At 39.6% G+C, this 20,605-nt stretch overlaps 1 protein-coding gene across 1 annotated transcript in view; it reads right to left on the bottom strand.

Moving 5' to 3' along the window:
* Window positions 1–429: 429 nt before the first annotated feature.
* LOC125461561 (eIF5-mimic protein 1) overlaps window positions 430–20,605 on the bottom strand; it is a 52,680-nt gene continuing 32,504 nt past the window's right edge. Inside the window, exons 4-12 of the mRNA XM_048550485.2 lie at window positions 18,894–18,997; window positions 17,981–18,046; window positions 15,911–16,046; window positions 10,778–10,887; window positions 9,485–9,655; window positions 7,628–7,774; window positions 6,467–6,605; window positions 2,830–2,952; window positions 430–865 (exon numbers count right to left, since the gene is read on the bottom strand). Of these exons, the coding sequence (XP_048406442.1) occupies window positions 834–865; window positions 2,830–2,952; window positions 6,467–6,605; window positions 7,628–7,774; window positions 9,485–9,655; window positions 10,778–10,887; window positions 15,911–16,046; window positions 17,981–18,046; window positions 18,894–18,997 (1,028 nt within the window). The 3' untranslated portion in view covers window positions 430–833. The remainder of the gene's footprint in view (window positions 866–2,829; window positions 2,953–6,466; window positions 6,606–7,627; window positions 7,775–9,484; window positions 9,656–10,777; window positions 10,888–15,910; window positions 16,047–17,980; window positions 18,047–18,893; window positions 18,998–20,605) is intronic.

The following is a 20,605-nucleotide window of genomic DNA, read 5'->3' as shown; positions in this document are numbered from 1 at the left end:
ATTTCCTTAACGTTTGATATCTTCAATTTGACATGGTCAGATCATGTGATATTCATCAGGAATAAAACATTTCAAAACGTAATCTGTGGTCGATCTTCTGCTTTTAATATCCTATGCTATTGTGATGTTTTCTATACCCACTATTTTAGTTGCATTATCATTGAATTTTCAGATGTTGTATAATTTGTTTGTTTTTGTGACCTGACAAATTTTCTTACATTTCCCTTTGAACATCCACCACTGTAACAAGCCTGCCAAAATACAAGAGTGAATTATTTACAACATTAGAATAAAGCTACCCAGTCTTAAGGTGCAGTTTAGAAACTCTTCAAAAAAAACTGAAATCTTCAAAAAAACTGAAATCTTCAAAAATAATTGTTTGCAACAACAACAGACAAAAGGAATGTGTACTATACTAGAAAAGGTCTCTTACATTTTAAAATACAAAAATGTTTATTCAAAAAATCCTAGTGCCAAATTACATATTCACAAACAGTTAATAAACTACAAATGTTGACAAATCAAAAAAGGCTACAATAAAATTGTAAAGTTCACAGAATTTGAAAATTATGCAAGATCAACGTTATTTCATTTTAGGCTACACTGTTCCTTTTAAATAGTTTTACTAAGTTTAGCATACAGCTGAATGTGTGGAATCTCACAGAAGCAGGTAATGCTTCAGATCTCCATTATTTCACATCAGTTCTTCGACACATTAGGAAGGCTATCCTATTGTTTCCATTTGATTTGGAATCACAATCTCTCCTACTGAAACCATAAAGGCAAGTGAACAGGCCTTCATAAACTCTGTGGCGCTTGGTCAAGTCCCATTGCTAATCATCTTCACCTTCTGCAGATTCTGATTCTAGAAAGAAAAATCACATTTATATTATAGGTTGATTAGTCCAAAAACTGTTACATCCTATTCCCATATTAATAATCTGAAAAGTAAATGAGAAAACAAATCAAATATTGAACCTGTTTGTGTAGTCTCCACAGCCTGCATCTCTCAGAAACAGACAGAGGAGCTAACAAGCCCAGTCATGATCAGCCACCCCCCACCTGATCAGGGCAGTGGCCCAATCCTCACAGCCAGCTTAAGGGGGACAGCGGCCTGAGCAGACACCAGCCAGCACATAGACACCAAGCGGCAACTATTTGTGCAACAGCCCCAGTAGACTTCCTGGAGCCCAATGAACAAAAGAGAGTGTCCTGACACAGGTCCAAGTCCACAGCGTCCAGGACACTATACTGAAGCTTCCTACTATCACTGTGGGTCCACAACTGGACACTAAAATGTTAAAATGTTTGAAAAAAGTGTAAAATATTTCAAATCAGTATAGGAATTTAGTCATTTAAAGTACAGTATTTCAACTTACTGGGAACAGGTGGAATTTTTTTGTTTCTTATAAAGGAAGAAGCAACTGAAATTAACTCCAGTTTTGATCCAGGAATTACAAAAAGACATCCCATAATAGGAGATTTATTTCAAATAAAAACAATTGTTCATCCCGGCAAGGAAGCAAAAGGATAACTCATAAGAAAACAAAACCTGAGTTTAGACAAGATTTTCCCAGGTCCCTGAATCTTCTCCATTTCCACCAATCGCAGTGCCTCAATTGGCCACTTGTGAAGTGCTGAACCCGCCACTTCCATTTCTTGAACTATTTTTATTTATTTCACCTTTATGAATGCTTTTTCAAAATTCAAACAGCGCATTATTGATTCAGTTCATTACCTTTGCTCATTAAAACCTCAAACTCAACAGATATAATTGAACATGATCGTGAACAAGATCGTTAACATGTCTACATGGATTGCTAACAAGTCTTGGTGCTATTTTACCAGACGACGTTAACAATAAATGTTAATCTTTTCTCTGCATATGGATGTCAAGGAAATTGGCCTACATAGAAACTGTTTCGTTTTTCTATGTTCTTGAATAATGGGGTTTTTGTCGCTCACTTTCAATCCATTGGGACTGTTATAAAAACATGGTCAGTGTCTCTCTCTCTCAAACTTCTGTTTGAGAAAGAATCAGCAATTCCTTTTGCCAAACGCTTCCTTCACAGATCCTGACAGACATAATCTCGTGTGTCTTGCTAGTTTGTTCTCACATTCCATTTTGACATAGCCATTTTATTGCTTTCATTTGTATTCTAAACATCTCCCAATCCTCAAGCTTACTGCTCTTTTTGGCAACATTATCAGCCTCTTTCTCAAATTGAAGATTACATTGATTTATTTGCTTCATCAGCAGAACCTCTTATAGTGGGGTTTTTATTCTCTATTGAAATATATTGAGGATTATTCCACGGCACAACATCATGGGCCGAAGGGCCTGTACTGTGCTGTACTTTTCTATATACTTACTGTATTTATTGAGTTAATTCTTTAATTATTTGCAATGTTTATCTACCATTATTTTAGTTTCATTTTCAAATATACATTGGACAACTTGCCCATCATTTAGATTAAACTTCTGCTAATATATTTAGTGATTCTCAAAATGCTGTTGAGAGTATAGAAAAAGATCAAATCCCCAGAATATGGCACCCAGATTTCCAGATTATACTGATACCATTTGCATGCTTTCTAACCTCAATCACGACAAGCAATTATACTGACGGCAGAATCAGGCATATTTTCAAATGTCATAGCATTGTTTTCACTCAAGTCAAGTCAGAGTAAACTGACTTTTTAAAAACATTTCTTATTTTAACAATGGTATTTGTCATATGGGGGGAATTTGGTGCAGGGAATGGAAGGTCATCATTTGGCCTTGAATTGCAAAGGCACAAACAGAAACAAATATTTTGCTAATACTACCTTCTTCGGCATTTTGTAGCCACTCGACAAATTTCTTCATTTGCTCGAGAAACATACTTTTGCCTTTGGGAACATGTGCTTCCTTATACCATTTTAGAATGGCTTCTTCACTCAGAACATCGGCTGTGATTCAAAGCAGTTAACAGAAATGTCAGCAATTATTAAAATTAAATGGAAAATCCACAATCTGTAGCAAACTAAAAAGCTGCCATTCTTCTTTGATGACAGCTACTGAATTCAGGCAACACATTAAACGACAAGTTGACAGTCTCTTCCTAATGGACTAACACAGATGCTCAGTGATATTTAAAAGCTATTGACTCAGCAGCCTGTTCAAAACTGTCCTACTATAAGTGCAACAGATCTAACAGATGCCCTTGTCATTATCCACACTCATCCTGCAAAAGGACTCCTTTTACTAGGCTACACTAAGCATAGGTACGATCATGCGGCAGAGACATTGCTCAAGTACCAGATGGTTATAATGCTATCGGCCAGTTGACCTTGCTTGCTAACCTTGCATAGAGCGATTAAGGCTCATTAAAATATTTTAATCTTAGTCACAGTGGCCACTTTAATTTAGCTCCCACCAAATAGCCTCCTTCGGCTTCTTCTGAAATTTATTATCAGGGCGTGTGTAGGTGCTTGTAATCTTGTTAGATTTGTGAACAGTAGTCAAAGTTTCAAAGAAAGTTGAATATCTCAGTTCATGGTGTCACCTCAGCCTGTGACTATCGTCAACTAAAAATTATTCAACTCATGCCAAGCGAACAGGCAGTGGCTAAATTGTGTCACCATGAAGGTTCTGATTTTGGGCTGCTAGTTTGGCTTCAGCTGTTACACATTGCAACCAGCACAAAGTTTCTCCCATCCCAACTTACTGTCTGGGAGTTTAATGTTAAAGTTAGAACAACTAAACAAAGCAAGCTTCAGTGGCTGTGTACAAGATTTTCAGCAGCATATAAACTGCTCTAGAAACAAACTCAGGGGCAAGTACATATTTTTTAAAGGGACATTTCCAAAATGACATTGGCTAAAGCAAGATAGAAAAATCAACCAAAAAGTAGAAGGCTAGAAAACAAATCTTGGACAGGGGTGGGGATGGTGGTGGCTGTTATAGCATTGAACAAACTTAGCTGCACCAACTGTACCAATTTTGTAGTTACAACATTCAGAGATAGGGAATTCTAGTGAGTAACCTGCCCAATGCCTCAAGCCACAAGTAGAAAGTGTGATACAATGCTGTTTATATTTGGCTACAAGACTGCAGCTCCAACACCAAGTCAGCAGCACATCATCCAAAGCAAAGTAGCCCATCTGATCAGCACCCAACCCCTATGTGAAATACGAACTTCAACCACCGTCGGTAAATAGTGCACTCTGCTGCCACCGCCACAATATCTAAGTTGTACTCAGCAGTTAATTCAACCTGCAAATATCATCTGGAAGGAAAGGGAAGCAGATTGATGGGAACACCATGACTTGCAAGCACTTTTCCTGCGAAACCCCCTCTCCCCCACTACTAGTTCCAGGTGGGAGGTTACCAGCCACTGTGCTTCCAAGAAAACGGACGGGCAATAACTGCTTGCCTTGCCAGCAATGTTCACGTCCCATTCAATAAATCAAAAAGCACAAGTATAGCTAAAGACATGGCATGATTCAAATTTAAGAGTATTGATATATTTCAGTTTCATAATGCGCTAATACAAATACTATCAAATTAAATTTAAGATACTTGAAAAGGGGCAGCCTTTGCTGGTAGTTTTTGATTGCTAAAATTCTGTGTAATGAAAAGTGCAATTCTAAAGAATTGGGGCATAAGTAGAACATGTTGAGAAAGGTAATATAGAAAGTTGCCCTAAGTCTGGGAGAAATTAAATCTTTGGGGCTGCTAATCAACTACCCTGCTTTAAGAACACATTTGTAAATGTTGGTTGAGAATTAGTTTTGACAGGATTAGTGTTTAAATAACCCATTTACAAGTTTCAAGCACAAGCTTTCAAAATGACTTCAGTGATGCAATGGATCAGGTCATGTTATCTATCAGGTTATATCCTACCAAGTCAAGAGCTTTAGTGCAGCCTGAACCCAACATAAAGGGACGCAAATAGAAAGAAATCTGCAGAGATAGAAACACTGATATGTTTCTTGATATATGTAAGCCTTTCTCTAACTTCAGTGAATTACGCAAAATCCTTGACAGGCAAAGTACCAAGGACACCATCATACTCTCTCCTCCTAACACTGTGCTCAAATAGTTTTCAGTTTCCTATTAAAACTTTTGCACTGCTTTTTCCCCCGTTCGCTATGTCTTGTCAAACCTCCTCTGCTGAGCATCCAAAGTATCACTTTTTTTGATGATTCCATTCACCATTCATTACTTCAAATCTCAAATCTCAATGTAACGTCCAAAGCCTGATGATTTAACCTTCACTACTTTTCAAATGGTACTAAAAAGCATTTTCTTACATATCCTACATTGCACCAGTGATATGCTTCAATAAATTATTGACTTGGCTGTAGAGAACTTTAGAACGTTCGGGGATCATGAATGGGAGAATCCAAATAAAGTGGAAATTAAACTGAAGTGAAGTAGATATTGGCACAATATTCCTGAATCTTCAGTGTAGGGTCAACATTCAATCACATGCACTACCATATACTGCAAGGAGTGGTGCATAACAGAATCCCTACAGTGCAGAGAGAGAGGCCATTCGGCCCATCAGGTCTACATCGACTTTTTATAGGCCTCCCCCCAACCCTCCTATCCTGTCACTATATCCCCACATTTCCCATGGCTAATCCATCTAACCTGCACATCCCTGGATGCTATGGGGAAATTTAGCATGGGCAATCCACCCAAACCAGCACATCTTTGGACTGTGGGAGGAAACTGTAATATCCAGCAAAAACCCACACAGACCTGGAGAGAACACACGCACAAACCAACCCCACCCCCCCGCCCCGAGACTGGAAATGAAGCCATGTCTTGGAGCTATGCGGCAGCAGGGCTAACCAACGTTGAGAAATAGAAGAAATCGAAGAAATCGTAAGCATTTTCGTTGATATTGAATTTGTAAGTTCAATTCTTAAAACTGTGGCTTTGTTTTTTGGAATTGTTAGCTTAATCATTACCACCTGTGATGGGAACACCCATCTTTATCTGCCACAACTCTTACTTTTGTTCAGTGATTCCTTCCATTATTGCATCTTTTTAAGAGCCTACTTTGTCTCCTTTATGCCCAATGCCTGAATTCTCCCATAAACAACTCTTAACTCTATGTTGAAAAATAACTAATTGCTTGCAAGATCTGGTTTTATTTTCCACAATGACAAATGCTCATCTACCTTGCCAGTTTGTACCTCCCTCCAATAGGGTTTTAAATCAAAGTTTAGTTTAAACTAATTTTTCATGATTTACTTCAGCTTTTCATCAATCACTTAATGCTACCTAACCTTGGCTCCCACATGAAATTCCCACTTATACAAGTCATCAGTTCATACAGTTTACAAGCCAAGATATGAGCAAACAAGATTGCAAGATGCACATTTATGACAGACAATAACAACTTTACATCTGTTAGGTATTAATTATAATAGATTGCTCCTTAAAGAAATCTTGCCAATTAATGCATACCTTTGTAAAAAAGCACAATGATCTTCTGGAAAGCCTTCATAAAATGGATATTGTCATAGCAATATTCCTGAATCTTCTGCAGTAGGGTCAATTCTGACTGACCTTGGGTACTGAACACTGCAAGGAGTGGTGCATATTGCTGAAAGTGATTACAAGTGTGTTTAGCTCTTTGTAGTTGACAAATGACTATCTGCTTGCCTCAAATTTTACTCAAATTTCAAATATCTCACAAATGTTCTAGATTACAGAAGGTACCTTGGGGTACATTTTTTTCTTCAAATGTGATTCGTAAGAATAATGGAATAATAAGAAATATATTCAAATTGCTAATATGATTTTCAATCCATCATTTGTGTGCAGAACAAGAGAATGTGTTCATTGATTTTCCCGATGCATATTCCTGATGTGATGTTCAGAGCACAGCACTGAAGACAAAAATGTTCCCATTTTAATTTTGTCCACATTTTAAAAGTTAACATTTATTGTCCAGCTAAATATTCAAAATGATTCCAACAAAAGTAATTCATTACAAAAATCTTCAAAAATAGCTTTACAATGACCAGAATAATAAATTGCGAAATAGTCTCAAGACAGCCACATTTTGGTAAACGTGCAGGGAATAAAGGTGACACTGAAATGGGTTAAAAATTGAACATCCTTTCGTCTCTGGAGTTCGACTGACATGTTACTGTCAGCTTCTCACGGGGCAACATGCAGAAGACTGGCTTGCACACACCAGCCAGCCGTTGGAACGAGGTACCCAACCTCAAGGTAGGGCTTGCCATCATGTACACAACTGCAGGGAGGAGGAGACAGGAAATAAGGAGAGGGGAGAGGAGCTACTATCCTTACACTTACAAGCTGAAAAGTGGATTGCAAGATACATAACATTAAGCTGTGAATTTCAATGCTTTTAACCGAAGATTTTGCAGATACATGTTCATAAATGAGTGTAATCAAGTTTTCGTAAACTATTTAAAAAGCTAGTGTGCTTTTAAAATCCCACACTTAATCTAGAAGGGATGAATGAAGCTAGAAAAACATCAACTATATTATCACAGCTCATTAAGAAACAAAGAGTCGGTGAGAATCTACCATCTCTAGTTCTTACACTCAAATGAGTAACTATGCTGAAGACTGCTCATTCTTTGAAGTGCATACCTTTAGATGTTTCAGAGCTTGTTCTGTGACTAGTTCCTCTTTCTTGTTCCATTCAACAGCATTCATTACACAGGTCCACAGAAGTCCAATTACTGCCTGTTCTGGCAAGTCATTTCTCTTCATCTCGTCTTTGAGATACAAAACTATCTGAAGACAATAGGTTTCAGTGAAATGATTCGTGCCTGGCACTAACCACTTAAACTTTCTTCTTTCCATCTTTATCCCAATTCCTTTACCAAAACTGTTCATTTGGTGCAGAATGTTTCTCATACCAGTCCCTCTCCTCAGCCCCAATCATTCACATGGTTGTCTTGGACAACACAAGATTGTAGTAATTATTTTGGGGATGCTTCACAACTGTGCCCAATCAAGCTGCCACATTCACATTTATTGCAAAGATCATTGGAGTTGTTTTTGCCTCTCTTGCTGAGAGATTCTAATGCCAAAAGTAGCAGCTCTGTCACCCAATGGAGATCAACTAATAAAACATCCGATTCAATTTAGTTGGACGTTAGGAAACGTAGGTACTCTTACTTCAAAATTAACAGTTCAGCTGAAAGGCAAGTACACCTTCACCATATATTCTGCACATCCCTTTTTTAAAAAAGTGGTACATCAATCCAAAATTCCAACATGTAGTTGCTCGTAGCTCACAGCTATTCCTTTAGGGACTGAAAGGCAGTACATACAAAATAATACCATTCTGACAGCAAGGCTTTGGCCCTGTTCCTGACGTTCTATACTACTGGAAAACAATATTAAACGGTTAGCATTCCAGGGGTGATGGTCAACAGATATTTTGAAGCTGTGTACCTCAAATTGCAAAGTATTAGGTTGCAGCTGAGTTTCCAAGCACAGGAAACCTGGCAGTTGAAGGGAGGTGACGGGAGTTTTCCAAAACAAAAAAATTTACGTAGTGCCTCTAACACAACTAAATATCCCAAAAATTCATAGATGCGTTATACCACAAAATGCTGACATTGACTGAGATATAAGTCAGAATTGAAGGGGTATGAAGTCAGAAAAAAAAAGTATGGTAGACAGTTAAGAGAGTGTTATAAAGAGGATATTCCAGAGATGCGGGCCTAGCTAACTTAAACCACAGCAGTTAGCACTGTTGCCTCACAGCACCAGGAACCCAGGCTCGAGTCCACCCTCAGGTGGCTGACTGTCCGTGTGGAGCTTGCACATTCTCCCCGTGGCTGTGTGGGTTTCCTCCAGGTGCTCCAGTTTCCTCCCACTGTCCAAAGATGTGCAGGTCAGGTGCATTAGCCATGCTAAATTGCCCAGTGTTCACGGATGTGTAGGTTAGGTGGGTTATGGGGGATGGGTCTGAGTGGGATGCTCCGAGGGTCAGTGTGGACTCATTGGGCCGAAGGACCTATTTCCACACCATAGGGATTCTACGATTCTATCCACGACTGGCAGGAATTCTGAGATTCACCAACAGAAGGAAAACAGAGACTGAAAAGGCCAGAATCAGACAACAGATTGCTTCAGATTGTGGGAATGACGTGCAAGAACTTCCCCAATTTCTCAAGCAAATCAGCCCTGTTCCCACGTTCCAATCTCTCTCCGGTACCTGTTGACCAGAGTTTAAATTACTTCCACATCCAGCCCACTAACCGAACTCAGAGCTCCTTCTCTATTCAATTTAATCCCTTGGCCAACAAAATGCTCCACAAAACAGATCACCTTCCCTTTTTAAAATGATCTCAGTTCATAAATGGCTCCACTTTTTAAAATGACTGGTCTTATTCTACAGCAGTTTGAGAACTCTTTATAATATTTATGACTATGAGCCAATTATCTGGCAATTAGAGTATCAGTTTTCAAACCACCTCTTGGCTAACATACCTCTCTTATGGGGCATTCCTGAGAAAGTTTTTCTTTGAGTTCTTTTTGCAGCTCTTTGCGAGTTCCCAGAGATTGCTGGACTCTGAGAAAGTCGGATAGTTCCTTCAGACCCGCATTAGTGAAGTATGTGGCAAAATGTTCAAAGTTTTGTTTGTTTGCTGGGAACAGTTCCTATGGATGGAGGAAGAGAGAGTTAAGCAATGTAAAAAAATTCACTTTCCAAGGTCCATGTATAGTAATTCATGGCTGATAATTCAATACAATCCAAAATATATGCTTTCAGACCGAGATTTATCCTAAAATATCAATTACACCAATAACTTAAATGTAAACAGCAAATCAAAGTTGTTGGAACTTAGTCTTACCATCTCCCCTTCCCAAGTGCTGAAGCTGAATGAACTTTGCTGATTTCAGCCAAAGTGATTATTTGCCATGTCAGCGAAGACCATGACTTGAACTTGGTTGGGAATTTTCTAATATTTATGGCTCAGCTACTCACCGCCTTCACTAGCTGCAGCATTAAAGAGTAAGCAATCTTAGTTTAATTATCTCTATTCCCAATGTTTTACAGATTTCTAACTATCTTTAACAGCAGATTTTTACTACGTTGAATTTAGAATAGAGTCATATAGCACAGGGGCAATCCCCTCAGTCCAAGCAGATCCTAATCCCAAACTAAACTAGCCCCACCTACCCAGTCCTGGCCCATATCCCTCCAGACCTTTCCTATTCCTGTATCCATCCAAATGGATTTTAACACTAAGTGTGCCCACAGCCACCACTTCCTCAGGAAGTTCAATCCACACACAAACCCCACTGAAAAATTTGCCCCTCCAGTGTTGTTTTAAAATCTCTGGCTGCTCACCTTTTAAAAAACAAAGGTGTCCCTAGCCTTGAAATCTCCCATCCTAGAGAAAAGACACCCATCATTATCTACACCTTTTGTAAATCCCATACTTCACCTATTAACTGGTTCTTCATTCAATATTGACAAATCGGGGCATGTTAGAAATTATAGTCACTTGATTTGGATATCCTTGTGCATTTTCACCTAGAAAAGATGTTGATGCAAATGCTTAACACAAATTAGACATTTTAGTAGTACACAAATTAGACTGCCATCTGTCTCTTTGCTGATATCATATGCAGATGTCAAATTTTCTCCACAATAGCAATTTCTTACCTTTCTTTCAGACCAAAAAGCTTCCCTAAATATTTCAGAATTTAATCTCAACCTGGTCTTTTGTAAAGGAACGTATTAATTGTAAAGTGCCCGAGTTAGATATAACTCACCAAAAGCCTCTTGTCCAAGTTGGATTTTTTGAGGGATGAGGTAACAGCATTTGCATCTTTTTCTGCCATCCAAGCTTTAAAAACCTTGACAGCAAATGATGCAGATATTCCTGTATTAAATAAATCAGAAAAATACAGATTGAAGCAGATGTTCATAGGCCATAATGCCAAATGTGATCAGGTTGGTAGCACTCTCACCTTAAATGAGAAGGTTGGGTTCAAGTTTCACTTCAGGCACTACACCACAATGAAAGGTAATACCTGTGACTGACAAAACTTTGAAGCAAAGCCCTGCTTCTTTCTTAAGGTGGGCATTAAAGATTCCACGTCATTATTTTGATGAACAGGAGAGAAATTGGTCATTATCAATTACTCTGTCGGAACTTATTGTGGGGGTAAGCTGACAGCCACATTTCCTACACCAAATGGTGACTACACTTTGGAAGTTAGAGTCGTTACCAGAACAGATGATCTTTTGGCCCATCAAATCCATGCTGGCTAGCCAGAGCAATCCAGTCAATCCCATTCTACTGATCAACCCCTGTGGGGTGGTTAAAAATCTCAAACTTTTTCCACTTGCACCCCCCTCATGGGCAATTATTTCCAGGTCATTATCATTCACTTCAGGGCTTTGGGAAATTATGGCTCTAAAAGTCTATATAAAAATGCTAGCCTCTCTCTTTCATGTTAGATTGAACACATTGTTCATTCTGTTAATCGTTGCGTTCTGGCCCATTCCAAGTCCTGCCTGAGAATTTGGGAATATGATCTACAAAAAGGAACAAGCTCCATCATTCAACACTACTGTTTAATTATACCACAAATCAAAAAAGAGAGTGTACAAAGAACTGGCATGTGTTTTAGACAGGATTGAGGTCAATAATATGAATTGTTGTTTGTTTGGAAAGTTTTCTTAGGAAAAAAAAATACTTTCATGCTGCACACGTGGGAGTTTAACCTAACTTGCCAGTCAGGAAAGGCACAAGATTAAGTGGAACACCAGTTATATCCTGCCTGCAGCTCTTCAGTGACTTCAGTGGACAGCACAATTGGTTTAAGTGTAAAAACAACCCTGCAGTGTTGTTAGTTTTCCTACCTATGGGTTAGGGGAAAAAAAAATTGCTGCATGTATCGAATATAACTGGGCAGAATTTTCCCAGACTACTCCTTGAAGACAAAACGGCCAGAAAGTTGGGAAAATAAAGCAAGCAAAAATATTGAAACCTTTAGATTTCCAAAACTTTGGAAAAAAGAAGTGAATTCAGAATCTCACTAATAACTGCCATCTGCCTCATTTCTAGGCCACTACCAATTTGTCTTTCTTTGGCAACTAACTTGCACGTTAGTCCAAGTGGCAACAACTTGCTGGCTGCATATCCAAGCCTTTGTCCAATTTGATCTTTACCATGATGTTCCTGCATGCCCCTCAGACAGGATCCTCCTGCATGCTTCATTCACAAACCACCGGCCTCACCACATCATAGCTTTCAGTCCAACTCCTACACCATTTCAGCCTTTCAAGACTCGGACACCCATGACCTGAAGACTTCTGCCTTACTGCTTTCAGTATACGGACACAGACATCTCCTGCATTAACACAGGATGCATCTTATGAAATGAGCCTACATTCTCCTTCCTGCTTAGGTCATTGGAACTAATGTGGACCACAGCCGCTGACTGCTTCCTTCCCACAGAAGGAGGTCCTGCAACCACCCTGTGACATCCTTAACCCAAGAACCAGGGAGGCAACACATCATCCTGGAATTATATTTACTGCCACAAACGTCCGACTGATTCCCCGGTGAAATCCCTTACGACTGTTGCTCCCTCATTCCTTCTCCTCCCCTCCATCACCAGTGATGCTACAGGCTAGGCACTGTCTGCATTTGCCTGAGGAACTTTGACCCTCAGTTCTCCATATGGAATGCCTACTGGTATGCATAAGCAATTCAAGGAACCCTTTCACTACCTGCCGGTTTCTTCAACTATTTGGTGCTCCCCCATTCTGCACGCTTCTAATCGGTGGGATGAGTCCCTCTCAATATGCACTAATCATGTAGTCTTTTGCCTCAGATGTAGAATTAGTGACGCTAACTGCTGCTCAAGAGTACGCTGCCTTCTTGGTGCTGGGGTTAAGTATGCTGCAGAGTGGTTGTAGGACTGCTCCTTACCTGCAGGATGTCAAAGCTGTGATCTACATTGGTGTCAATGACATGGGTAGGAAGAGGGATGTGGGAAGATTTCACAGAGTTAAGAAAGAAATAAAGGACCTCAAGAGAAGTAATCTCAGGATTACTCGGTGTGCCGTGAGCTAGCAAGCATAAGAACTGGGGAATCAATTGATAGACATAGACATAATCAATGAACACTTAGCTGGAGAAATGGTGTTCAAAGGGCTGCAGTTCTGAGGTTCTGGACCAGTTCTGGGGCAACTGGGATCTGCACAAGCTGAATTGGTTACACTTTAGTGGGGCTGGGGCTGATATCCTTTCAAGGAGATTTACTAGTACTGTTGGGGTTGGTTCAAACCAGAAAAGCAGCAAAGGAGACAAGACAAGAAACAAAGCCAAAACACAGTCTGCAGAATGATGTCAAAAAAGGACAAACTTAGCCAGCCTGAAAGCATGCAGCATTTGCAACAAGCCACGTCACCTAAAGGCAAATAAAGGCAAATCGTAATGATATAATTACTGCTACAGAAAAATAGCCGCTTGGCAACCATGACCAGAAATCAACGTGCAAGGTTTATCAACCTTTAGGAAGGACAGGCAAGGAAAAGGAAGTGGAGTGGTGCTGATAATAAGGGCTGGGATCAGTACATTCGTCAGGAAATATTTCAGAATGGAAGAACAACATGCGAAATCTGTGTGGAATGAAGAAACAAGCAATAGACATCAGTTGGAGTTATTCATAGGCCATCAATATTAGTGGCAGCGCGAGACATGGTACTAAATCAGAAAATGAGAGGTGCTTGTAGCATGGATAACAGAGATCATGAGTAACTTCAATCTACAAATGGGTTCTCAACTGAGCACTAAAGCTGTGGAGGATGTGTTTCTGGAGTATCTTACAAATGGTTCTCTAAAGCAACCTACTGAACAACCGACTACTGGGGGACAACATTATACAGCAATAATTTGGACATCGTACTGGACATAATTCTAATTTTGCAGAGGACTTAAAGCTAAGCAGGAATATGTATGTGATCGAAGGAAAATGTCAAATATTTGAGGAGGATTTGGACAGGCGTAAAGATTGGGAAAGAACATGGTAGATGGAATGAGACATGGGAGAATGAGGTTTTCCACTTTAGTAGCAAGAGCACATGTTCAGTATTTCCTAAATAGAGAGAGGTTGGAAAGTGTATGTGAAAAGGGACTTGTGGCTCCTTGTAATAACTGACTAAATGCCAACAAGCAAGTGTACAAGCTATTAGGAAGGTTAAAAACCAAAAGAACTGTGGATGCTGTAAATCAGGAACAAAAACAAAGTTGCTGGAAAAGTTCAGCAGGTCTGGCAGCATCTGAAGGAGGAAACAGTTAACGTTTCAGGTCCACTGACCCTTCCTCAGTATTAGGAAGGTTAATTGAATGCTAACATTATCACAAGAGGAACGGAATACAAGAGTAACAGAAGTCTTGCTGCATTTCTTTCACATAATGCTTAGCTTGCAATAGGAGTACTGTGCGCAGTTTTGGTGGTCTTACCTCAGGAAAGATATTACCACCACAGAGGCTGAGCAAAGGCTCACCAGGCTTATTGCTGGAATAGCAGGTCTGTCTCATGACAAAAGATCAGGCAAACTGGGGATGTATTCTCCAGAATTTCAAAGAATCAGAGGTGACCTCATTGGAACTTAGAAAATGCTTGAAAAGGATGAACAAGTTAGTTGCAGGTAAGATGCTTCTCCCTGGTTGGAGAATTTAGAACCAGAGGTGTAATTTCGGCTCAAAACAAGGAGAACTGTTGTGGGAGGCAAGTCTTTGAGAATGTGTAAAGTCCAGGTTGCTAAATTTTGATCAGTGGCTAAAAGCACTGAAGTGTTACAGGAATGACGGCTCCTGTTCCTACATTTGTTTTGTGAAACATCTGTAATACTTGCTACAAATACAATCCAGTGTCTTGGATTGTGATTCATGGGAAATTGAAGTATCATGTTGACTGCAGTATCTATAAGTTCAAAAAATATAGACATTAAGTACACAATGAAGGGTGGCCTTTCCTATCGGGTCTAGTGAAATTACGCTCTTAATAGCAATAAATTTTGTTTTAGTTTTTCAACGTGACAGGAGCTCAAAATTATAATTTGAAATAATGATGATTATTGGTCAATAATGTTCTCCAAGTGAATATGACAGACTAATTGTACACACACTTCCATCATTTATAATTAGACTTATTTCTGAATCATGCAAAAAAGTTTCCGTTTGAAAAAAGGTACAGAACCCCAGTATACATACTCTTCCAGGTACTAGGCAGGAGCTGAAGTCGTCACATAATTAGAAACACTATTCTGCTCAGGAAAGATTTAAGTTTTTGATTTCAAATGATTACTCATTAAAATCAAAACATTTTCACAACTTTATACTCAGAGTAGTAAGGGAATGGAATGCTTTGCCTGCAACGGTAGTAGATTCGCCAACTTTAGGTACATTTAAGTCATCATTGGACAAGCATATGGATGCGCATGGAATAGTGTAGGTTAGATGGGCTTCAGGTTGGTATGACAGGTCGACACAACATCAGAGGCCGAAGGGCCTGTACTGTGCTGTAATGTTCTATGTTTGTTTCTACGAGTGTTATTGATATGTAGGTGGAGTTGGAGATTGATTGAGAAGCTCGAAATATTTCACATGAAATAACTTTGTTCAACCAGCAACCAAACAGGTCAATCTTTGGAACATTTTAACTTCTTTATTTGTAATTACCAATATTACAATTCCAGTAGCTCAAAAAGTAGTAAAAAGCTGGCCGCTGTAACTTTATCATGCACAAATTTAATGCACTTTTTAGGAGGACTGCCATGTTTACATTCATCACCAGATCCCAAATTCAAGCAATTACTTTTCATTTTTATTTACTAACTTTAACGCAAACTACTTTTAGAAAAAACTGAACGTCTTCCAGTATTACCTTCTTTAACCAAATTATCCGAAAACAGGCTTGTTAAAATTGTAGATGGGAGTGATCCATTGGCCAAGAGGATACCAGTTAGCGTTGCCAACTTAGTCTGTTCTGAAGCTGAAAATGCTTTTAGGAACAGCAATAGCTGAGAAAGTATAACAAAAATAGATTTGCAAAGGAAGAAAGCATAATGAGGAACATTTGATAATACATACATTATTTTGTACTTTCACATTCACCTGTTTCTTTTATCAATAAGACTTCATCAGTGTCCATGTACACAGATCCTTGAAAGTTGCCACCCAGGTTGACAGGGCTGTCAAGAAGGCGTACAGTGTTTTAGCTTTTATTAATAGAGGGATCGAGTTCCGGAACCAAGAGGTTATGGTGAAGCTGTACAAAACTCTGGCGCGGCCGCACTTGGAGTATTGTATACAGTGCTGGTCACCGCATTATAAGAAGGATGTGGAAGCTTTGGAAAGGGTGCAGAGGAGATTTACGAGGATGTTGCCTGGTATGGAGGGAAGGTCTTACGAGGAAAGGCTGAGGGACTTGAGGCTGTTTTCATTAGAGAGGAGAAGGTTGAGAGGTGACTTAATTGAAACATATAAAATAATCAGAGGGTTAGATAGGGTGGATAGGGAGAGCCTTTTTCCTAGGAGACGGCGAGCATGAGGGGGCATAGTTTTAAATTGAGGGGTGAAAGATGTAGGACAGATGTCAGAGGTAGTTTCTTTACTCAGAGTAGTAAGGGAATGGAACGCTTTGCCTGCAACGGTAGTAGATTCGCCAACTTTAGGTACATTTAAGTCGTCATTGGACAAGCATATGGACATACATGGAATAGTGTAGGTTAGATGGGCTTGAGATCGGTATGACAGGTCGGCACAACATCGAGGGCCGAAGGGCCTGTACTGTGCTGTAATGTTCTATGTTCATGCTTTCATGCCTATGTATTTTGGCTGTGCTGTTAAAGTTAAAATTGAGATCAATGTGGATTAGATTGCTAATTCACTTGCACTTGTTTTACATTTTGCAAATTGTTGAAGTCTGCACCATCTACTTTATATGGTAATCTTGGTTAGCAAAGATTTACTAAGTACTTTACTAACTTTATGCATCCAAATATACTGCTTTAAAACCACCCTTGGAAAAAAATCATTGCTGTTTCAATATCTTTATTCTTTCCAACTGCTCCTACATCTATAATATCCTCAACAATGGCTCTCTCATACTAACAGTCATTCCACAAGGTTTCTTGGGCTAAGGCCTTAACTTCAACAGAAAGCTCATTCACAGCATTGTTCCAGAGCGTTCTACAGAAGCTCTGACTGAAATTGCCATGGAAATTCTAACCCATTACCTTTCACAAAAAAAAATTGCTGAGTTAGGCTGGCCTAAATAAAAGGTACACTTTCGCAAAGTAGACACCTATATTCTGTTACTGCCTCCACCCACCCCAATCCCCATCAGGACTTCAATAATGAACTTCACGCTTACCATATGATAGCGAGTCCTTCATACTTGTTTACCTTATGAATTCATTTGACACCCCCTTTGAAGCTATGGTACTACATTTCCTCCAAAATAATTTCTCCCCCACCAGACTGTCATTCTCCCCTGTGTCTTGAAGCCACCCTGATTCAGGGTATCCACCGTTCCATCCCACAGTGCTGCCTTCTTCATAAGTGAGCTCCGAGTCGTGGCAGATTACATACTGTAGAGAACCTCAAAGCTCATCTTTAATCCTGTCCTCACCTGAGGTCCACTTGTGCAGACTTACAGCGAGTACCACTTGGTAGCAATTAGAAGCAAGAATCCTGTTCAGTCCAAGGGTGTTGAAGCAAATTGTGATGCCTCAACTGCTGTCCCAATGGAATTCAGCAATAACTGTTGGTGGAACCTCAGATATTACCGTTTGCACAATTAACTCTTCATAAAGCCTTATCAGTCATGATTTCAATGCCATATTGAGAAAGAATAAATATTAACTTTGGAAAGACTAGTAACAATTTTTCATACTCAGGGATTCCGATGAGATTAAGCAGAGTCTAGGTTAATTTGCTAGGAATAAAGTACCTTTTTGATGGAATCTTCAAATGCTTTTTCCAGGTATTTGTAACGTCTGATAAGCTTATTGAAGACCTAAAAGGAGAAGCAAAAAGAAAAAAAGAATTAACATTTCTCACTGTCCAGCCAAACTATGAAATTAGGCCTATAATTTGCTTAAAGTTTCAAGATTAAAAACAACAGTACCTGGTTGCATTTAACTGCATTGTCAGCCCCTATTGCTGCCTATATACACCAAGGCAGATTATGCATGGGAAATATTTTACATTGTTTGATGTGGTTCTCTGATCTTATGAGTGGTACAGTTCTTGAGAAAGAATGAGATACTCTGCCACAAAATGCAGTACACACACACACTTCATATCAGCATCCATGATGCTATTGAACAGAAGGAGCTGCAGACAACTTTGCTAAAGTACAGATTAAAAGAAAAACAAATCTTTTCGCTACCTATAGGTGGATTGTGTCAGGGACATAGCCCTAAACTGCAATCATGAAACTGTATTTCTGGCAGCACAGACATGACCATTTTCAAACTGACCTGTTGTCCAAATTGGGACGAGGTGACCAAAGTTGAAATGGTAGCTGGCAATGCTGTCTTCTTGTTGACTTGCTCAGTCTCTTCATTGAAATCTCAGTTACGCCCATTTATGAAATAAACTTACTGCACTGGGAGCTGCACTGAATGCAAAATGTTATCTTTTTTAATTTAGGAAAAAAAAGGATATGTTGCTTTTAGCCCTGAAACTAACTAATTCATAGTTAATTTAAAGCAGAATTCAAGTTGATAAATTATATTTTTAATGTATGTTGGCAGATAGAGGTTACATTGCAAGGTTTCAGACAGGAATCTGTTGGCATCACCTAAAATAGTTTTAAGCTGATGCCTACTTCACAGCCACATGCCAAAGCACCTGCCTACCTGAGCGTAGTTGCGGATGATTTGTTGATCTTCAGTGGCACCAAACACACAGTATTCAGTCACCTTGGTTCTGTCTCCATCATCAATACGTGTTCCTCCTGGGGCTACAAGATGGGAATAAACAAACAACTTTGTTTCAAGAGTCACCTGCTAACCACTACCAGTTACATCTTTGAAATTCATATTAGTATTCAAGTTTCCTTCACATCAGATCGATTAACTCTATTTTCAAGTGGTGTATATGAGCAATCTCAAACTGCCCCTTTGTTTCCATCCTGATTATTTCCACATGCTGCACATTTCAAAAGGCAGAACAAATTCAGAACTAAACTTGCCTACAATAGCAGCTTTAGTCCCAATTTAGTCTAACAATTTGCATTTATACAGCACTCTTTAAATAGTAAAATGTTCCAAAATGTTTGATAATGGTTACCAAAATTAAGGCAAAGCTCAGGGAGGAGGAAAAGGCCAAAACTGCCAGAACGTGAAAACTTAAGCGTTATAGTGCAGAACAAGGCGAGAGATTGGGAGGGTCAAAGGTTTGCAGAGATTTGGACACAGATGCAATTTAAACTTTGAAGTGTTGATAGGCAAGGAAGCAATACTCGCCGACAAGCAGCAGTGACAAGTGAAACGAACTCTACTTGCCGCCGAAACATGGGAAGTGCCGTGCATTAAGTCAAATTTGCAAAGGATGGGTGCCGGGTGGTCAGGCAGGAATCATTGAAACAGTCAAGTTTGGAAACAGAGAAGCCTAAATGAAGACTTTTAGCAGGAGAGGACTTCAGGCAGTCATGGAGGCAAGTGGATATTACAGAACTGGAAGTAGATGGTCTTGTTGATTGACAGGACGGGGAGTTCAAAGCTCAGCCCAAGGTAACAAAGGAAGGCCAAGGTTACTGGCAGTCATTAGGCAAAGGAAAGAATTAGAATAAATCTCTGCTCATTTTGTACTTAGTGTCAGAGCTGCAGCCTGACAACCTTAAATGCAGTGGAAGGATTAAGGTGGTGTTGAAAAGAGCTGTTTATCATCAGTATACATGTGGAACTTAACATCATGCTTTCAGACATGTTGTCAAAGGCAGCATTCTAAGTGAGAAACTGCTTGGGCCAAAGATTGCTCATTGAAGGGAGCAACATTCACTCTAAGCTGCATGGTTGTTGGACTGAGAGCCTATGAAGCTCAATCTGCATGCCATTACCAGCACTGACTTCCAGTTTCAGAAATCAGAGCCATGCACGGACCTCGAAGAAACCGAAACTAGAGAGAACATATGGGAGAGGTGACTGAGGAAGCAAACATTTTCTGGATGATATGACTGAACAGTTAAGGCCAAATTCATGGACTGCAGTCCCACCGAGCAGCAGAATGGAGGTCTGAGGGGGATGGTGTAGTTAGCTAATTCAAAATCCTTCAGTCTAGGAGAATGAAGAAAGTGCACCGTACTCGGAGAGATGGATAATAAGGAAGGAGACGTGGAATGTCATTCGAGATGATGAGAACTGCAGATGCTGGAGAATCCAAGATAACAAAGTGTGGAGCTGGATGAACACAGCAGGTCAAGCAGCATCTTAGAAGGACAAAAGCTGACATTTCGGGCCTAGACCCTCTCTCTGATGAAGGATCAAGGCCCAAAACATCAGCTTTTGTGCTCCTAAGATGCTGCTTGGCCTGCTGTGTTCATCCAGCTCCACACTTTGTTATCATGGAA

This window comes from Stegostoma tigrinum, chromosome 2 (assembly GCF_030684315.1).
Source record: "Stegostoma tigrinum isolate sSteTig4 chromosome 2, sSteTig4.hap1, whole genome shotgun sequence".
NCBI lineage: Eukaryota > Metazoa > Chordata > Chondrichthyes > Orectolobiformes > Stegostomatidae > Stegostoma > Stegostoma tigrinum.
The sequence above is the reverse complement of the archived record's forward strand: the minus strand, read 5'-3'. Positions and strand labels throughout refer to the sequence as shown.